The sequence below is a fragment of the Eriocheir sinensis genome, chromosome 16, assembly GCF_024679095.1.
Source record: "Eriocheir sinensis breed Jianghai 21 chromosome 16, ASM2467909v1, whole genome shotgun sequence".
NCBI lineage: Eukaryota > Metazoa > Arthropoda > Malacostraca > Decapoda > Varunidae > Eriocheir > Eriocheir sinensis.
Window position 1 is genome coordinate 11149961 of NC_066524.1, and position 21565 is coordinate 11171525.

A 21565-nucleotide genomic window follows, 5' to 3' on the forward strand; every position below is an offset into this window, starting at 1 on the left:
CGATGAGCCTGAAACAAAATTAAATCTATCTGTGTCTCCCGAGCGAAACAGGAAGAGAAAACTGGTGGATACAGAGGACGACGCTGTGGCCGACGAATGGAAAAGAAAACGGGACGGTGCTGTAGTCGACGTGGATCCTAAATAACTATAGCTCCAGACAATTTCCCAATAATTATGTACATCACTAAATGTAAAATATGTCAATAAATAACAATGTAATGATGTTTAGTATGATTTACCTTCAATATGTAATTGGCATCTCGTCATGTCTACCTTTATATAATGAAATAATTATAATATTTTTGCTAGTGTCTTGCTTGCTCTAAATGGAGTCACATCATATATATGTTACCAGCATTGCGGATGGGGAAATTTACCCCAATTCCAGCACTAGCTTTACTAATAATATACAAACTCTAACATTAGACAAGGACGTGGAATATGAAGTCGGTCTACTGAACGTGTTGCTTCCCCGTCGGTATTACATTGTTAAACCGGGTGAACCAGAGTGTAGTATACACCTTGAATGTGGTATAAGACCAACGCCAGATTCAGAAGCTATTGAAAGACGCACACTGTCAGAGGCTATTAATGCTAATATCTTATATAATGACACTGGGTATTTGCTGATGTGTGTTAACGGTATAATAACGACATTGTTGAAGGAGATGGTCGATGGATACAACTACCATTTACTAGCGTATTCTAGAGAGGTTTTTGCATTTAGCTCAACAAATGATCATTTAACTTTGTTCTGCTACAATGGTTATCATCCACTAGTTGTATTTATTAAGGTTTCCTTTGATACGCGACTGGCCCAGATTCTCGGCTTTGTCCCCAACTTAGGTTATGCTGTGTTTTCTTCCTTGGGTACACATGAAGAACAAAAAAAAAACGTTCTTGTTCCGCGACATGGTCATGCCCCTCTGTTGAGAAATGGTGACGTACAGTGTGTTCTCATTTACACTGACCTTGTCAATCCCTCTAGGTATGCAGGGAAAAATGTAAATATTCTTGATGCCTTTTCGCTCTCCGGAGGTCTAACAAAAGGCGTGCATCCAACCATTATAAGTCCCTTAAATCCAAAGTAATTGATTCGATTTCTATCAAACTCACAGATCAAATAGGTCGTCCTATGCATTTCAAAGAAGGATACCCTGTTACATGTTTACTTCATATCCGATCGCGTTGAATCTTTGAGTACATTTTGCTGTATTAATAGGAATGTTGTCCATTTGAAAAGACAGTCTCCTCGCCGCCACCATGCGGGTTACATTCATCCCTCCTTCCGTAGCAGAATATCATACCCTGTTTTCGAATGGCAAACAGATATCATCCCGAGGGAGTGGTATTGATGATATAGTCACACTTTCTTATGAACCAAGCTATCACAGAGGCGGGGGTTTATTCTCGGTTTTAGCAGGACTCGCTAAAAGAGCTTTCCCTTTCCTAGTGAAAAATGTCATTGTGCCTTCAGCTCGAACATTTGGAAACAATGTTCTAGATGATATTTCACAGGGAAGCAACATGAAAAGCTCTATGAAAAAGCATGGAATTAATTCCTTAAAGCAAGCTGCAATGAAATTGACTAGAGGAAGCGGGAAAAAGAAAGTCAAGCGAGTCGGGAGGAAAAGGTGTTAAATAAAGGACATCTTTACCGAGTTGTAATCATTGTTGAACCTGAGGTTTATTGTAATGACTTGAATCATTAAGGCTCCAGAAGGCGTGGTCTCAGATACATGGAGATGTCATCGAACCAATTTTTCCGCGATTTTATCCCGTATGACCAGATGTTTATATATCTAGTACAGAATATATGTGTGTGTGTGTGTGTGTGTGTGTGTGTGTGTGTGTGTGTGTGTGTGTGTGTGTGAGTGGGGAAGAAGAGAGATTAAGGAGAGATGGAGGAAAGATAAAAAGGAAGGAAGAAGCACATGTCGGTGTGTGTGTATGTAATAATAATAATAATAATAATAATAATAATAATAATAATAATAATAATAATAATAATAATAATATACGGTTTATTCAGGTATACGGTAGCCGTCAGGCTGAAAATTTACATTTTATAAATACATTTAAATAAATTTCGCTAACGAGAACAAGTACAAAAAGAGAAGGGGGATGGAAAACGGGGGTCAGATTTGTCTCTGGGAAAGGTAGGGGTGATGGGAGGGGTTGGGTGGGATGGAGTGCAGTGGGGGTGGTGCCGGGGGGGCGAAGGGGCGGATTCTTCCAGATGGCGGTGAGGGCAAGTGCAATGTTAATCCTCAGGCAGGATGCTGGGTTCAGGTGACAGATCCCAGAGGGATGCAGGTGGGCAGAATCTGGGAGGTCACTCAGGGATACCCAGGCTTAGTAAGGAAGTGGTAAGCCTGGGGCGGCGAGACACAGGTGGTGGTTGCTGGCCGGTTTATCGGAACAAGTGCACAGAGTTGATGAAGTTGCCGAACATCTTGCTCCAGACCTGAGTGACGAGGCTGCCTCACTGCCTGCCACCTGAACTGACCTTCCTCTGCTGCTGGGTGATTTCGTCCTCCGGAGGTTGAGCATGTCTTCGGTGTTGTGTTGGCGACACAGCTCTCACTACCCTTCCAACACCACTAACCACTGCACTCACTGTATGTCTGTATAGTGTCACAACATTTCACGAGTGTTCTTTGTAATAATGAGTACCTTGAAAACAATGGGAAGGGGCGGGGGAATGGGGAGCGAAGGAGAAGAAAAAGAAAAAGGGTCAACAAACTGACCCCGTGGCTGCTATGGGGAGCGCCAAGTGACACGTCTTGACCCCGTGAGGTGTGTGTGTGTGTGTGTGTGTGTGTGTGTGCGTCTATGGGAGAGAGGGAAAGAAAAGAGATTAAGGAAAGATGGAGGCCGGACTTGAATCATTAAGGCTCCAGAAGGCGTGGTCTCAGATACATGGAGACGTCATCGAACCATTTTTTCCGCGATTTTATCTCGTATGACCAGATGTTTATATATATATATATATATATATATATATATATATATATATATATATATATATATATAGTACAGAATATGTGTGTGTGTGTGTGTGTGTGTGTGTGTGTGTGTGTGAGTGGGGAAGAAGAGAGATTAAGGAAAGATGGAGGAACGATAAAAAGGAAGGAAGAAGCACATGTCGGTGTGTGTGTGTGTGTGTGTGTGTGTGTGTGTGCGTCTATGGGAGAGAGGGAAAGAAAAGAGATTAAGGAAAGATGGACCGTGATTATAATCTTGTGGTCATTTCAACTACCCCCTCTTCCGTCGCCCCCCACTCCCGTCACACCCCCCGCTTCCGTACGTTAGCCCGAGAGGGGGTGGGTGGGGTGGGGGGTGGGGGGGGTCCAGCTACCCCCTCTTCCGTCACCCCTTCGCTGACCCCCCCATCCCCCACTTGCGTACATTTTTTACTACTCCTCCCCCCTCGCCGACCTCCCCCTCCCCCCTCTCCCCCCTCACCTGTCCGGGGGGGCACGAGAGGGTCTGGCCCAGCAGGGGGTCGCACACGTCGTCGTCCAAGTCGTCGTCGCCCTCGTACGTGCCGTCGGGACACTGGCACACCGGGGTTCCGTACGACGTCTGGTACAGCTGGCGGCCCGCTGCGGGGACGGGGAGGACGGTTAGGGCGATGATGATGATGATGATGATGATAATGAGGAGGAGGAGGAGGACGGTTTGGAGGAAGAGGAAGAGGAAGATATAAAAGGAGAAAACAGGAATAATAGAAGAATGAAAGCGAAGAGGAAAAGATGATGATGACTAAAGAAAAGGAGGAAGGAGGAGAAGACAGACGAGGAGAATGATGATGTTAATAATGAGGAGGAGGAGGAGGACGGTTTGGAGGAAGAGGAAGAGGAAGATATTAAAGGAGAAAACATAGGATTAATAAAAGAATGAAAGCGAAGAGGAAAAGATGATGGTAACTCTAAGGAAAAGGAGGAGACGAGGAGAATGATGATGACGATGAGAAGGGGGAGGAGGAGGAGGAGGACGGTTTGGAGGAAGAGGAAGAGGAATATATAAAAGGAGAAAACATAGGAATAATAGAAAAATGAAAGCGAAGAGGAAAAGATGATGGTGACTCTAAGGAAAAGGAGGAAGGAGGAGAAGACAGAAGAGGAGAATGATGATGTTAATAATGAGGAGGAGGAGGAGGAGGAGGACGGTTTGGAGGAAGAGGAAGAGGAATATATAAAAGGAGAAAACAGGAATAATAGAAGAATGAAAGAGAAGAGGAAAAGATGATGGTAACTCTAAGGAAAAGGAGGAAGGAGGAGAAGACAGAAGAGGAGAATGATGATGATGACGATGAGAAGGGGGAGGAGGAGGAGGCGGATGAGGACGAGGGAATACAAAGGAATGCACTGGAGGAACAGAAACAGGAAGAACAGAAGAACGAAAACGAGAAGAAAGATGATGGGAACGATAAAGTGGAGGAGGAGGAGTTGGAGAAAAAGTAGGAGGAGAAGTAGGAAAAGGAGGAGGATTAGATAACGAAAACGAGGAGAAAGATGATGAGAGCGATACGGAGAAGAGGAGGAGGAGGAAAATAAATGAAGTATGAGGAAGAAAATGATTAGGATGAGGCAAATTAGAGGAAAGAAAACGAAGAGAAAAACAATAACAACAACAAGCAGGAGAGCGATTATGAGGGAAAAAAACAGAAGAAGGGGAGGAGACTGAGAAGGACAAGGAGGAAGTAGAGAAGGAGAAGGGAAAGACAAAGGAGGATTAGGACAAGGAGGAAGTAGAGAAGGAGAAGGGAGAGACAAAGGAGGATTAGGACAAGGAGGAAGTAGAGAAAGAGAAGGGAGAGACAACGGAGGATTAGGACAAGGAGGAAGTAGAGAAAGAGAAGGGAGAGACAAAGGAGGATTAGGAAAAGGAGGATGAAGAGGGAGATCAAGAGGAGGTGAAGGTTTAAGTCCAGAAAGAAAAATTAGGATGATGATGATAAGGATGAGGATGAGGATAATGGGGTGGAGGAAATACAAGAAAACAGAATACCAGTCAGTTTATATACATTCATCATCCATAAGTCACCAGTCAAACTATAAAAAAAAAGTCACCCAGTCACCAGTCAATCACCCGTCACCCTTCACTAGTCATCAGCCACCAGTCACCAATCATTAGCCACCAGTCGCCCAATCACCCAGTCACCAGTCATTAGCCACCAATCACCAGTCATCAGCCACCAGTCGCCCAATCACCAGTCATCAGTCACCAATCATTAGCCACCCAATCACCCAATCACCAGTCATCAGCCACCAGTCATCAGTTATCAGTCATACCTCACCAATCATCCAGTCACCAGTCGCCAGTCACCAGTCATCACACTCACGGGGACAAAGCTGCGTGGTCCTGGGGTCGTGGCACTGCTGGTCGCTGAAGACGAAGATCCTGTCGGGGGCGCAGAGTCTGGGCGCGCAGAAGCCCTTTTGGTCTGCGGGGTCCAGGACCACATACTCGTCCTCCTTGCAGGGGCCGCGCGTCAGCAGGCTGTGGCACCCGCCCAGCACCAGCACCTCGTCCCGCTGGCAGTAGTCGATCTGCTGGTCGGTGCCTGGGGGAGAAGTAGCAGTTGTTATAGTAGTGGTAGTAGTAGTAGTCGTAGTAGTAGTAGGAAGAGGAGGAGGAGTAAGAGTAGCAGCAGTGGTATTAGTAGTTGTAGGAGGAGGAGGAGGACGGAGAGGAAAAGGAGGAGGACAAGGAGAAGGAAAATAAAGATGAGGAGAAGGGTTGGGGATTGCAGTAGTAGTAGTAATAGTAGCAGTGGTATTAGTAGTTGTAGGAGGAGGAGGAGGACGAAGAGGAAGAGGAGTAGGACAAGGAGCAGGAAAATGAAGATGAGGAGAAGGGTTGGGGATTGCAGTAGTAGTAGTAGTAGTAGTAGTAGTAGAAGTAGTAGTGGGGAAAGCACTAACAGAAGAACAAGAACTAAAATAAAGATGGCATTACGATATAAACTGTTAGCCGATTAATTTGAAGAGACTATCAAACAGTTATTAAAAGAAATATATCAGTAACTCACTAGAAAAAAAGGATCATTGAAATACTATAGAACACAGAAAGAGAACGGGAGGGGTGGCGGCAGGCTTGGTGTTACACTGTTACATGGGGAGGCGGTGTTACGGGGGGGGGGGGGGGGGCTGAAGAGGGGTGTTACAGGGGGACGGGAGGTGGTAATAGGGAGGGGATGTTATAGAGGTCGGGGGAAGTAACAGGGAAGGGGGTGTTACAAGGAGAGGAGGTTCTACATGGTTAGGGGATGTTATAGAGGTAGGGGAAGTAACAGGGGAAGGGGGTGTTACAAGGAGAGGAGGTTCTACATGGTTAGGGGATGTTATAGAGGTAGGGGGAAGTAACAGGGGAAGGGGGGTGTTACAAGGGAGAGGGAGGTGCTACATGGTTAGGGGATGTTATAGAGGTAGGGGGAAGTAACAGGGGAAGGGGGGTGTTACAAGGGAGAGGGAGGTGCTACATGGTTAGGGGATGTTATAGAGGTAGGGGGAAGTAACAGGGGCAGGGGGGTGTTACATGGTTAGGGGGTGTTATAGAGGTAGGGGGAAGTAACAGGGGAAGGGGGGTGTTACAAGGGAGAGGGAGGTGCTACATGGTTAGGGGATGTTATAGAGGTAGGGGGAAGTAACAGGGGAAGGGGGGTGTCACAAGGGAGAGGGAGATATCGTGTTACAGTGCTTTATCAACTTGAGAGTCTTAAATCAAACTTTCAAACCCTTAAATGAACTAGAACATGAACATATTACAATAAACAGGAACACTTTAAAAATCACTGAAAAAATCCTATAGTCAGCCTTAAAATCCCTTCCAGCGCCACGAGAGAAAACGCGGCGTCATGGCGGAGGGTCGGAATACGTCAGTGGAATAGTGTGACATTATCTGTGCTTGTGGCGTTATTATCACACGACAGAGCACAGGGAGCCACCAGCGTGAAGATGAAGGCCCCGTGCACAGTGTGAGAGGCAGTGAAGGTACGTCAGTCACTCTCTTTTGCCGTAAATTGACCAAAAGTAAGATTAGGTTTGGGAATATACTCGTCTTCTGCATAGTGTTGTCTGTATTTACATTGTTTTATCGTTATTTATCCGTTTATTGAGGGTCGTGGAGGGTTACTAGGCGTGTATAATGTTAGTTTGGTGTCTTATGTGCCTGTCTGATGTGTATTTGAACGCTGACAAAGGTTGGAAATAGATAAAAATAGTGTTAAAAGGAAAATTACACGCAACGCTGGTGAGGAAGCGGCGTGGGGTGACGTGGGCATGTGTGACTCTCCTTGTGTGTTTACGTTATATTTTTGTTATTTACTCGTTTATTGGGGGTCGTGGAGGGTAATTAGGAGTATATAATGTTAGTTTGGTGTCTTATTTACCTGTCTGATATATAACTGAACGCTGACGAAGGTTAGAAACAGGTTAAAAGTGTTGAAATGAAAAGTATAAAAAGCGCTGGTGAGGAAGCGGCGTGGGGTGATGTGTGGATGTGTGACTTTTCCTGTGTTTGTTATATTTTCGTTATTTACTCGTTTATTGGGGGTCGTGGAGGGTAATTAGGAGTTTATAATGTTAGTTTGGTGTCTTATTTACCTGTCTGATATATAATTGAACGCTGACGAAGGTTAGAAACAGGTTAAAATAGTGTTGAAATGAAAAGTATACGAAACGCTGGTGAGGAAGCGGCGTGGGGTGTTGTGTGCATGTGTGACTTTCCCTGTGTTTGTTATATTTTCGTTATTTACTCGTTCGTGAGGGTCGTGGAGGGTAATTAGGAGTATATGATGTTAATTTGATGTCTTATTTACCTGCCTGGTGTATGTTAAAACGGTGACCAAGATTAGAAACAGGTTAGAATAGTGCTGAAATGAAAAGTATAAAAAACCCTTGTGAGGAAATGGTGTTGAGGGGACGTGCATGTGTCTTCTCATGTGTTTACGCTATATTATCGTTAATTACTAGTTAAATAGGTATCAGTGAGGGCAGGGAAGGGCTTGAAGTGTTAGGTTGATGTTTTATATACCTGTCTGGTACATATTTGAATGATGACGATGGTTGAAAATAGGTTAAAATAGCGTTAAAAGAACAAGTGTGAGAACCGCATGAAGGGAAATTCTGTTGAGTGGGGTGTTCGTGTTTGCCTTTCCTTATGTTTACGTTTTATTTTCGCTAATTATTCGTTTATTAGGCATTTTGAGGGTTTAGAGGGGCAAATATTTATTGTTTGATGTTTTTTTTTTTGCCTGTCTAGCGTGTGAACGGTGGCGAAGGTTAAAAATAGATCAAAATAGCGTTAAAAGAAGTGTGGCAATCGCTTGTGAGGAAATGGCGTTGGGTGAAGCGTAGCCTACTTCGTGTTTTTGTCCATGGGTGTACGGTGCATTGTCGCTGATTACTAGATTATTTGGCATCGTGAACGGTGAACAAAGGTGTAGAATGCTGGTTTGATATCTTATTTAAATATCTGGTTTATTATGAGTCTTGAGGAAGGTTAAAAATAGACTAAAAATAACCGTGGGAACCGCTTGAGCAAATGGCTCCGGGTAGGATGTGCGTTTTTATTCTTCTGTGTTTACATTATATTATCGTTCATTACACGTGTATGAAGGTGGTAAAGGATAAACAGAGGTATTGAGCGAAGGTTTAATGTCATGTTAACGTGTTCGGTTTGTATTGATCCCTGATGAGCGTTAGAAATAGATTAAAATAAGATTAGAACACAATCTGGTGAACTGGTAAGGAGGAAAATGACTGATAGCTGTTGAGGTGTTGTGGGTGTGTTTATTACCTTGTGTGTTTACAATATATATCATATCGATAATTACTCGTTTATAAAGGATCGCAGCGTGTAAGGGCATGTAACGGGTATCTATAACTTCCGTCTAACAATGGCGTACAAAGCCGTTTATTTTGGTATTTTATTTTATATATTAACGCTATGCCCCGCGGAAATTTCTAGTATCCCGAATTTCCCCCCTCCCTCCCTTCCTATAATAAGGGATTCCCCCCCCACACACACACACAAAAAAAAAAAAAAAAGAAAATTAACATTAAACACGTCAATACGCAGAAACAAGGATAAATAATCACTAACCCCTCACAAAACACTGCGGAAGGAGAACTCTGTCACCGCCAGAGCTGAGCCGCCGCCTCGACCGCCGAACGCAATGTTGACAGCGGTTCATTGCGAAGAGTATCGCGAGTATTTATCGTAAACAATAAACCTTCACAATTCTAAACAAACATAACATTCCATTTAACCATTTCCACGGACAGGCGTTATAAAGAAGGATGAATAGTACAACAAGATTATGTTATAAGTATATTGTCAAACTCCGCAGTGCGACGGGTGTGAAACTAGATGAATATAATATAAGGTTGATTTGTGTCTTGTTTACGTGTCTGTCTTGTTTTTGAGTCCTGACGAAGGTTGAAAATAGATCAAAATAGCGTTAGGCGGAGAAAAAATTGAACTTCTGGGTATGTGGCGGTGGTAGTGATGGTGGTGGTGGTGGCTGTGATGTTGTTCTTGGTGGTGGTGGTGGAGGTTATGTTGATGGTTGTGTTGTTGATGGTGGTGGTGGTGGTGGAGGTTATGTTGATGGTTGTGTTGTTGATGGTGATGGTGGTGGTGATGGAAGTGGTGGTAGTGGTAGGGTAGTTGTTTTGCTGTCATTGTTGTTGTTGGTGGTGGTCGTTGAAGTGTTGTTGGTTGTGGTGGTTATGGTGGTGTTGTTGTTGTTGCTGGTGGTGGTGGTGATGGTAGTGTTGTTGTTGTTGCTGGTGGTGGTGGTGATGGTAGTGTTGTTGTTGCTGGTGGTGGTGGTGGTGGTGGTGGTTGTGGTTGTGCTCTGTTATTATTGTTGTTGTTGCTGTTGGTGGTGGTGGTGGAGGTTGTGATGATGGTGTTGTTGTTGATGTTAGTGTTGTTGTTGTTGTTGTTGTTGGTGGTGGTGGTGGTGGTTGTGCTGTGTTGTTATTGTTGTTGTTGTTGTTGGTGGTGGTGGTGGTGGTGGTGGTGGTGTTTGGTCGCCTTGTTTTGCCTTTAATCGCCTGTTTGTCGCTTCAGGCGCGGCAAACAGGGCAAACAAAGGGACCAGGGTATGAGGCTGGGGGCCATTTATTTATTATTATTTTTACCGCGATGAATGAAAAAGAAGCGAGATGTTGAGGAGAAAAGCGGGAAAAATGTTATAATGAATATTTTTTTAATGTATTGTGTCTATTCTCTCTCTCTCTCTCTCTCTCTCTCTCTCTCTCTCTCTCTCTCTCTCTCTCTCTCCCGTTACATAGAAGGTCGCTTGCATTAAAACTGGATTTAATGAGTTGCTAAAAGTGCTCGATTCTCAGCATATCATTATTATAATTATTATTATTATTATTATTATTATTATTATTATTATTATTATTATTATTATTATTATTATTATTATTATTATTATTATTAGTAGTAGTAGTAGTAGTAGTAGCAGTAGCAGTAGTAGTAGTAGTAGTAGTAGTGTTGTTGCTAGTTTATAACAATAATAATAATAATATTAATAATAATACTATTACGACAAATGCTAAAGCAATATATAATTTGAGTGAAAAAAAAGTGAAGGAAAGACCATAAGAACATGAGAGCCGGGTTGGTCTGTACAAGACAGCTCCTGTAAAAGTAACCCCACCTGTCCTCACTATCCATGAACTTACTAACCTTTTCATAAAGGTGTCCGTCATATTGGTACTCATCACATGACTGCCGAGTCTGTTCCACTCATCCACTCCGTTAGTAAACCAATGCATTGTTGAATCTGAACTAATCCAACTTAACTCCATTGCTACGTGTCCTACCCGACGCCATTACCACCAAAACGTTATTACCATCACCCTTATTAAAGCCCTTCATCCATTCATAAACTTAAACCATTACTACGTGTTATACCCAGCTCCCATACCGCCAGGACGTCATTAAGTAAGGTGAGAATAGGAGCATACGCCTTTGGCGTGGATGGCCTCGGTGCCCATCTCTGCCCCGTTGGCCTTTTAACCCTGTGGTGAGAGGGAACTCATTATTCCGACGCGGCCAGTGTATATTACATCCGGGTTGCCACAGTTTATCTTCCCCAGGAGTCCCCAGGTACCCATATATCGACCATCCCGAAAAGAAAGATAAACAGCTGGGTGAGCTGCTCGCCGACCGCTTAGTCCTAGATTCGAACCAAGGCCCGCACATTCGTAGTTACGGACGTTAACCACTGCACCGCGGAGGCGCTGACTGACATCACTTTTGTTAATGGAAGGGGGAAGGAAAGTGTATGAAGGCAAGTGAAGGAAGAAGAGAGGAGGAGGAGGAGGAGAAGGAGGAGGAGGATAACACAGACGAACTTACCGAGGTAGTGTTCTATGGAAAGAAGGAAGAGGATGGAAGAGAGGGAAGGAGGAGGATGAAGGCGCGGCAAGCCAGGGTAAGGGCAGAGGTGTGGGCCATGAGTCAACTCACCGAGGTAGTGTCCTATGGAGGTGGGGATGGGTGGGTTGAGGATGGGCTGCATGAGCTCCTGCTGCACCTGCCGAAGGGTCCTGCTGAGGCTGACCTGCTGGGGAGGAGGAGGAGGAGGAAAGTACAGAATGAAAAGAGAAAGAAAAAAAATAGAGGGGAATAAGAAGAAGAGGGTAGAAGATAGATGTAGAAGAGGAGGAGGAGGAGGAGGAAAGTGAAGAATGAAAAGAAAAAGAAAAAATAGATGGGGAATAGGAATAAGAGAGTTGGAGAGAGATGTAGAAGAGGAGGAGGAGGAAGAGAAAAGGAAATGAAGGAGGGGAAGGAAGAGGGATAGGTGGGAAAGAAGAAGAAGAGGAATAGATTGAGAGGGATGATGATGATGATGAGGAGGAGGAGGAAGAAAAGAAAAAGAACGATGAAGAAAGAACAAGAGGAAGAGATGAAGAGGGATACAAAGGAGAGGAGAGGAGAGGAGAAGAGGGGGGGGGAGAGGATTGGAGAGGAGATGGCAGAAGAAAAATAAAAGGAGATAGACAGTTGCATTGAGAGCAGGAAGACATACAAAAAGGGGGAGGAGGAGGAGGAGGAGGAGGAGGAGGAGGTAGACCAAAAATAGTTGAAGGGTTACAGCATCAGGAACAGGAAGAAATAGTGGACCAGGAGGAGGAGGAGGAGGAGGAGGAGGAGGAGGAGGAGGTGGAGGAGAAAACGAGGTGATTAAGGTAATGGTCAAGACAATGGTGTTTGCACTTGTTATTTGCATCTCTCTCTCTCTCTCTCTCTCTCTCTCTCTCTCTCTCTCTCTCTCTCTCTCTCTCTCTCTCTCTCTCTCTCTGCTTTTATCATTCCATTCTTTGTTTTTTTCTTTCTTTTGTCTATGTTTCGTCTTTCTCTCTCTCTCTCTCTCTCTCTCTCTCTCTCTCTCTCTCACTTACGTTGTTGTTGATCTTCTTGTCCTGCACTAAAGGCGAGGAGGCGAGGAGGGCGAGGACGAGGACGAGGACGTGGCGAGCCATGGTGGCGACGATGACTTGAAACACAGGACTCGATTCCACTCAAACCCTCGAGATGGACTTGGATCCCTTTCTTGAGGTGGATAAAGGGGATTCGGGGTTTAGTAAAGGGATTAAGAGGTGGAGAGATAGGATTAAGTGGTTGATGTTGAGAAAGGGGTTAAGGGACGTGTTAGAGGATTTGAAGGTATATAAAAAGAATTCTGGGGTAGAGAGAGTGAATTAAGGCGTGAATAAAGATACAGAAAGGTGAGATAGAGATTACAGGTAACATAAGGAGACTAAAGATGGAGAAACGAGAATACAGGCAAATGAAAATGACCAGGTAAGAAGCAACAGATTCAGACAAACAAAGAGGGATTAAATGCAAAGAAAGAGGATTGAGAGAAGACAAAAAGACCAAAGATAAAGAGGTTCAAGTGGTCGCAAAAGGTATTCAAGAGAGAGTTAAAGGATCTGATACCAAACAAATAGGGTTCAAATGCAAAGAAAGAGGATTAAGAGGAGACAAAAAGACCAAAGATAAAGAGGTTCAAGTGGTCGCAAAAGGTATTCAAGAGAGAGATAAAGGAGATGATACCAAACAAAGAGGATTAGAGAAGACACGAGAGGATTTAAAGATGAAGAGAGATCAGAACTAAGAGAATACGAGAGAAAAGAAGGATCGAGGGTGGGCAGTGGTGTTAGAAGCAGAATAAAGGGGTTTCAGAGAGAGATAAAGGATCTGATACCAAACAAAGAGGATTAGAGAAGACACAAGAGGATGTAAAGATGAAGAGAGATCAGAACTATGAGAATACGAGGGAAAAGAAGGATCGAGGGTGGAAAGTGGTGTTAGAAGTAGAATAAAGGAGTTTCAGAGAGAGATAAAGGATCTGATACCAAACAAAGAGGATTAGAGAAGACACGAGAGGATTTAAAGATGAAGAGAGATCAGAACCATGAGAATACAAGAGAAAAGAAGGATCGAGGGTGGAAAGTTGTGTTAGAAGTAGAAGTTAGAAGTTAGAAGTAGGGTTTTAAAGTTAGTTAGTTTAGTTGTGTTAGAAGTAGAAGTTAGAAGTTAAAAGTAGGGTTTTAAAGAGAGATAAAGGATTGAACACTAAAAAAAAATATATATATAGATGCCGCAAGAGGATCTATAGACGAAATAAGATAAAAAAAAAAACGTGAAACAGACAACTTAATAAAATCGAAGTGAAACGAGATGAAACTTTGCTAAGGTGAACTGAAACTGATTTGAACTTAATTGAAACTTGAAGGCAAACGAACTTAAAGGTTTCGGGTGTGGACAAGATCAACAGGTCCGTTACGTGTGTGTGTGTGTGTGTGTGTGTCCTTAGCGACTGTGTATACGTGCGGAGGAGGAAGAAGCAAAAAGAGGAAGAAGGAGAAGGAGGAAGATGTGGAAGAGGAGGAAGAGGAGGAGGAGGAGGAAGAGGAAGAGGAGGCACGTGAGGATATGCGGTTAGCCTTTCTTCTCGTCTCTCTTCTATCCTCCTTCTTTCTTCTCTCTTTCTCTCCGTTTCTCTCTTTCTATCTTTCTCTCCTTCTCTCTCTCTGTGTCTCACTCTGTCGCCGCTAACCTGAAAGACGAGTTCAGTGTGAGCCAAGGTTACGTTTTTTGGTGGTGGTGGTGACGGTGGTGGTGGTGGTGGTGGTGGTGGTGGCGATGATGGTGGTGGTGATGATGATGATGATTTTGGACTTATATGGACAGGTATTATGTATCATGTTGACTGACTAACTGAGTGATTGACTGACTGACTGACCGTGTTCTAATATATTTACTACTACTACTACTACTACTACTACTACTTCTACTACTACTTCTATTCTTAATTTCTTTTTCTTATTATCATTATTATTTTGTTCGTGTTCTTACGCTTTTCTGCTTTGTTAGTGGAAAGTGTGAAAGAGGAGGAGGAAAAGGAGGAGAAGGATTAGAAGGAGAAGGAAAAATACGTAATAAGAAAATAGGAAATAATTAAAGACGAACGCGAGAAACAACAGTAATAGGAAAGAATATAAATTAGTAACATAGAAGTGAAGGAGGAGGAGGAGGAGGAGGAGGAGGAGGAAAGGCAAACTATACATTCTCACAAACACAAAAGAGGAATGACATGATTATATTCTGGAAAAAATATGAAAAGGGGGAAGAAGAAGAAGAAGAGGAGGAGGAAGAAGAGAAAGAGAAAGAATGGAAGAAGATTAGGCTGACTCATCTTCCTCCTCCTCCTCCTCCTCCTCCTCCTCTTGCTCATCATCATCATCATTATTATAATCATCACCTTGTCCAAAAAAAAGTTGCATCCTCCTCCTCCTCCTCCTCCTCCTCCTCCTCCTCCTCTTGCTCATCATCATCATCGTTACTATTATTATCACCTTGTCCAAAAAAAAGCTGCATCCTCCTCCTCCTCCTCCTCCTCCTCCTCCTCCACCTCCTCCTCCTCCTCCTCCTCCTCCTCCTCCTCCTCCTCCTCCTCCTCCTCCTCCTCCACCTCCTCCCCCTCCTCCTCCCCCTCCTCCTCCTCCTCCTCCTCCTCTTGCTCATCATCATCATCATTATCATCACCTTGTCCAAAAAAAAGTTGCATCCTCCTCCTCCTCTTCCTCCTCCTCCTCCTCCACCTCCTCCTCCTCCTCCTCATGAACTGCATGCAAATCAGTTGAGGAAAAAAAAAGAAAAAAGAAATTGATAAAAAATATTGGGAAGCCCAGACGATCATTTTCTCCTTTTTTGTGTTTTCTCTTTTTTTTTTTACTTTTCTATTTTCTCCATTCTTAAAAAGTAGAACGCCCACTCTCTCTCTCTCTCTCTCTCTCTCTTTTCCAGTATCCGCTTACCTGCCTACCTGCTTCATCATCATCATCATCATCATCATCATCATCATCATCATCAACTTCAGCCTTTACCAGTCCACTGCAAAACAAAGGCCTTTCCCAATGTCCTCCACCTCTCTGTCCGGTGTTAGTGTGCTCCATCCTGCCCCGGCAAATGCTCTAACTCCGCTTCTCCCCCTGGTCCTCTGTCTGGTGTTAGTGTACTCCATCCTGCCCCGGCAAAGGTTCTAACTCTACCTCTCCACCTGGTCCTCTGTCTGGTGTTAGTGTACTCCATCCTGCTCTGGCAAAGGTTCTAACTCCACCTCTCCACCTGGTCCTCTGTCTGGCGTTAGTGTACTCCATCCTGCTCTGGCAAAGGTTCTAACTCTACCTCTCCACCTGGTCCTCTGTCTGGTGTTAGTGTACTCCATCCTGCCCCGGCAAAGGTTCTAATTCTACCTCTCCACCTGGTCCTCTGTCTACCCTTACTTCTACTGTTACAGGGTCGCCACTCTGTTACTCTGGTTGTCTGTCTGTTATTAGTTACACGCATAATGTCACCTGTCTAAGGACATTTCTTTTTATTAATCATCTCTAGAACATCCTCTAACTCTTTTTAGGAGCAGTGAGTAGCGGGCTTTTCTCTTCATATTTGTTTCCTTTTTTTTATGCCCTTGAACTGACTCCTTTGCCGTAAAAAAATCTTCAGTCTTTATCTGTTCTCTAATCCATGATGCTCGCGTCCTCTCTCTCCGTGTTATACCCCAAACTCAACTCTCCAGTCCTCTTTGTGTGCTTCTCAACTTTCTCTCTTAAGTCTTTTGTGAGTCGCCAAGTTTGTGAGGCGTGTGTCGGGGCTGGCAGAACACACTGACTGCACACCTTTCTCTCCAGGGCGAGTGGCAGGCTGCTGTTCATGACATTACTGTGTGTATACCACGAGCACTCCATCACATTCCTGGTCTCTCTTTGACTTTTTTCATCATATTTACCAAGAGCACTCCAGTCCATTCCTACACTCCCTCTGATTTCTTTTTTATATACCATATTTGCCAAAAGCACTCCTTCGTATTCCAAGTCTCTCTCTGATTCCTTTTTTTTTAACCATATTCACCAAAAGTACTCCACCATAATCCTAGTTTCTCTCTGATTCAGACGTGGGGCGATTACCTATGTTATGTAATCGATTACGATTACTTCATATTTTCACGATTACGATTACAATAAAATTAGGTGTAATCGATTACGATTACGATTACATGATGTATTAATCGTGATTACAATCGTGATTACAGGAAGGACTGAAAGGTGAACTTGCAAATTTCATACACATGTACCATACTAAATATTTAATTGGGTGAATTAGTACAGATTATTAGAGTAGGCTACATACTTGCTGTACGCGAAACTATTACTAAAACTTTGCTAATGTAATTGCAGAAGTAATCACGATTACGATTACATTTTTTATGTATTCGATTACGATTACTTAAAAAAATAAAGAGGGTAATCGATCACGATTACGATTACTTGAAAAACTGTAATTGATTGTAATCGATTACGATTACAGAGTACTGTTATTACCCCAGCATGTCTGCTCTGACTCCTTGTTCGGGGTCTGGGTCTGCAGTAATTATTTGTCCAAGAAATGTGTGTTCCTCTCTCAAGTGTTTTCTTACCGGTCATTATTTGTTGTTTTGCCAAGTGGTTATCAAAATCGCCATCCTCCATATCCATCCTGAGGTCTACTGTCAGATTCTCTAGGTTAAGTTTCCTCGATAATGCTCTGTAGGTCACCCTCAAAATGGCTGAGTAATGCTGTCTCCTCAGGTTATTTCCGCCCCTTCCTACTAACAATAAAAAATCCAGGAAATAACAAGCTAGCAATATATGAATAAGAAAATACAAGCTTGAGATCTGGTTTGAATCTGTCGCCCGGCTGGAGCAAACTGGATAAAAACGTACCGCATCACCCTCCTTCCTTGCTCTCTCCTCTCTTCCTTTCTATCTTCCTTTCTTTCTTTACTTTCTTTACTGTCTATTATCCTCCCTTCCCTACTTCCTTCCCTCCTTCATCTCTTCCTTCCATCCTCCCTTCCTTCTTTCATTCAATCAATTTTTCACTCCTTTATTTTTTCTATTCTTCCTTCTTCCTTTCTTTACTTATTTCCTTCCTTTCTTTTTTTACTTTCTTCTTTCCTCCCTTCCCTACTACCTTCCCTCCTTCATCTCTTCTTTCCATCCTCCCTTCCTTCTTTCATTCAATCACTTTTTCACTCCTTTATTCTTTCTTTTCTTTCTTCTTTCTTTTTTTTACTTATTTTCTTCCTTCCTTCATTCGTTCTCAGCCTTCCGTCTTCTTTCCATTCTTCCTTCCTTCCTTTTATCATTTTTTCACTCCTTTATTCTTTCTTTTCTTCCTTCTTTCTTTCTTTCTTTACTTTCTTTTTGCCTCCCTTCCCTACTTCCTTCCCTCCTTCATCTCTTCCTTCCATCCTCCCTTCCTTCTTTCATTCAATAATTTTTGCACTCTTTTATTCTTTCTTTTCTTTCTTCTTTCTTTCTTTACTTTCTTCTTTTCTCCCTACCCTACTTCCTTCCCTCCTTCATCTTTTCCTTCCATCTTCCCTTCCTCCTTTCATTGAATCATTTTTTCACTCCTTTATTCTTTCTTTTCTTCCTTCTTTCTTTACTTATTTTCTACTTTCCTCCCTTCCCTACTTCCTTCCCTCCTTCATCTCTTCCTTCCTTCTTCATTTTTTCACTCCTTTATTCTTTCTTTTCTTCCTTCTTTCTTTCTTTACTTATTTTCTTCTCTCCTTCGTTCTTTCCTTCATTCGTTCTCAGCCTTGCGTCGTCTTTCCATCCTTCCTTCCTTCCTTTTCATTTCGTTTGCGTTTATACTAGGCTACTTCGCCGTTGCGATGGACGTGCGGCGAGTTCTCACGCTACCACTCCACTCTTTTTTCGTCACCGCCGAGTGGCTTAAAAACCCCACACATGCCGTCCGAAGACCACCCATCAACCCGGACTCTAGAGGAAGCCGTCAAGCGAATCAAGTACGAGTTCCGGGCAGCATGAGCTAATGCAAGATGGACGCGGACGACCCTCCGCGAGTTCCTCATCATTTCGTTTTTCGTCAGTTTTTCAGTCACCATAAACCTCACATGGCGCGTCCTGAGAGACCACCCACCACAACCCGGAGGGGAAGCCGTCAAGCGAATCATCAATACGAGAGTGGGGGGGCAACATCAGAAACCAATACAGATAGCGCCAAACGGGCGACCATCAGGCCCCCCACCAGAAGAAGCCTTGCCGACCCCATGGGCCCCCCCCCAGCCCCATGAGGCGGCGCAGAAGGCAACAACACAAAAAAAAAAAAAAATTCCTCCTCCTTCGCTTCGGCATTCGTCCCCTTCCCTTTTTCCTTTTCTTCCTGTCTTCCTTCCTTCCTTCCTTCTTTCCTTCATCCGTTTGTCACATCCATCCTTTCTTCCTTCTAAGTCTCGTTGTCATTCTCTTCCCTTCCTTCCTTCTTTTTTTTCCTTTCTTCCTTCCTTTATCTTCAACCTTCTTATCATCCCTTCTTCTTTCCGTACTTCCTTATCAGCCTTTCTTTCTACCTTTCCTCCTTCTTTTCCTTCCTTTCTTCACCTGGTTCATCTCCACTTATCATCTCCCTTCACCTGACCGTCCCTCACCTAACCCAGCCTCACCTGCCCTCCCTTTACCTAACCTCACCTGCCCTCCCTTTACCTAACCTCACCTGCTCTCCTCTAACCTAACCTCACCTTTCATTCCTTTACCTAACCTCACCTGCTCTCCTCTAACCTAACCTCACCTTTCATTCCTTTACCTAACCTCACCTGCCCTCCCCTGAACCTCACCTGCCCTCCCTTTACCTAACCTCACCTGCCCTCCCCTTACCTAACTTTCCAAAACTTAATCACGTGCCCTCCCCTTATTCTCACGTCCCCTCCCCTGCTCTCCCCTAACCTAACCTCCCCTGCCGTCCCCTTACCTATAATCTCACCTGCCTATCCATCACTCCCTACCCACCTGCCTAGCTGTACTTGCCCCACCTGGCCAGCTTTACCTGTTCACCCGGCCACCATACGGCTCCCAGGTGTTCCAAGACCTTGAATGGACCCTGGAAGGATTTCGTGCACGTGGCGGGGGTGTGCAAGAGCATGAAGGAACGTGGAAACATGGAGAGACAGGCAACGGAAAGTTTATGGGCACATTACGAGGTTGCCCGCTTTAGTGATTTAATCTCCTCGACAGTCGCTTCCGTGTAGCTGAAAACACTTCTGACGCAACGAGTAACGGTCGCTGCGATTTTTAAGAGTTGATGGTGTCCGCACTACTACATCTATACAGAGAGGTTATTCCAATGGCAGATGACTCGGTTTGAAGGGAAACTCCTGCCACTATCTGTACCACATCACCTCGCCCGAATAAGTGGACCGTTATTTCTGGTTCTTGAGTTGGTTTGTAACTCAGAGAACTTGGAGTGATCGGCGTTACTGGAGTTCGTCAGGTACTTGAAGACCTGAATCAAATTTCCACGGAAGCGTATCTTTTCCACCCTAAAGAGGTGAGTCGCTTGAGTCGTTCCTCATATGGCTGGGAGCTTAAGGCTGGTGGAGGAGGAGGAGGAGGACGAGGATTAGATTTTTTTTCCTTTCCTTTCCTTTCCTTTCCATTTTCACTTCTTCCATTCATTCCTTACCCTCATTCTCTTCCCCTCTCCTCTTCATTCCGTTTCCTTCTTCCCTCGATTTCCTATCATTATCTTTCTCTTTCTTCTTCCTCTCCTTCCTTTCACCCCTGTTTCCATTCCTTTCCTCTGATTTTCTTACTTTCACACCTTCCATTCCTCTCCTTCTCCTTCAATCTTCTCTTCCTTCTCTTTCTTTCACCCCTTCCTTCTCTTTTCATCCTTCCCTTCCCTTTCATTCCTTCACGTTCATTTCCTTCCTCCACGTTCCTTTCCTTCTGCTCATAACCCAGGCACACCAAGGACACACACACACACACACACACACACACACACACACACACACACACACACACACACACACGAGGGGAGGAAGGGCAATGGAGGCGTATAGGGAATAATTACTTTTTTTTGTTGTTAGTGTTTTTGTGTTCCTCCAGTGCCCTTGAGAGGAGGAGGAGGAGGAGGAGGAGGAGGATATGAAGAAAAAATATGAAAACCAAGAAAAGAAATGGGCGAGGAGAAAAAAACAAGAAGAAAAATGGACAAGAAGAAACAAGAACTAGAAGGAATAGGAGAAGAAGGAGGAGGAGGAGGAGGAGGAGGAGGATATGTAAAAAAAAAAAAATATCTGCAAGAGCATGCATGAAAATAAAAACAAGAACAAAAAATGGACAAAAAAGAACAGAAGAAGAAGTAGAAGAAGAAGAAGAAGAAGAAGAAGAAGAAGAAGAAGAAGAAATATATAATAGATAAATGACGAGAGAGAGAAATAACGAAGGAAAGAAGGAAGGAAGGAGGAAAGAAAGAAAGAAAGAAAGAAAGGAAGAAATAGATAAATAAAGAAAGAAGAGAGGAGAGAGGAAGGAAGAAAAAGAGAAGACGGAAGAGAAAAGGAATGAAAAGAAGATGAATGATGAAAATAATAATAATAATAATAATAATAATAATAATAATAATAATAATAATAATAATGATAATAATAATAAGAAGAAGAAGAAGCTGGAAGTACAACATATTAAGAACAATAACAACAACAGCAAGAAGAAGAAGAAGAAGAAGAAGAAGAAGAAGAAGAAGAAGAAGAAGAAGAAGAAGAAGAAGAAGAAGAAGAAGAAGAAGAAGAAGAAGAAGAAGAAGAAGAAGAAGAAGAAAAAGAAAATGGAGAAGAAGAAGAAAGTAAAAGAAATTCCAAAGCAGTACACACTCGTAAACAACAACAACAACAGCAGCCAAGGAGAGGGAGAATCAGGTGATGTCACGTTACCTGTTAAGAAGAAGGAAGTCGAAAAAAAAAATAATGAACGTAAAATAATAAAAAAAAGAGAACAAAAACGAACATAACTGGAACACAATGGAGCAGGAAGTTGTTAGCAGTGAACAGAAAAAAACAAAAACACGAGGAGGAGGAGGAGGAGGAGGAGGGGGGGAGGAGGAGGAGGAGGAGCCGATCAAGAAGAAAGAAGGATATGAATGAGAATAAGAAGAGAGTGAATGGATG

General features: G+C 43.5%; 1 protein-coding gene across 2 annotated transcripts in view; it reads right to left on the reverse strand.

Moving 5' to 3' along the window:
• LOC126999283 (collagen alpha-2(VIII) chain-like) overlaps positions 1 to 21565 on the reverse strand; it is a 60250-nt gene that overhangs the window by 17096 nt on the left and 21589 nt on the right. For both annotated transcript variants that reach the window (XM_050861688.1, XM_050861689.1), the window contains exons 2-5: positions 12441 to 12591; positions 11503 to 11596; positions 5351 to 5572; positions 3469 to 3608 (exon numbers count right to left, since the gene is read on the reverse strand). In XM_050861688.1, coding sequence (XP_050717645.1) covers positions 3469 to 3608; positions 5351 to 5572; positions 11503 to 11596; positions 12441 to 12521 — 537 coding nt within the window. In that variant the 5' untranslated portion in view covers positions 12522 to 12591. The remainder of the gene's footprint in view (positions 1 to 3468; positions 3609 to 5350; positions 5573 to 11502; positions 11597 to 12440; positions 12592 to 21565) is intronic.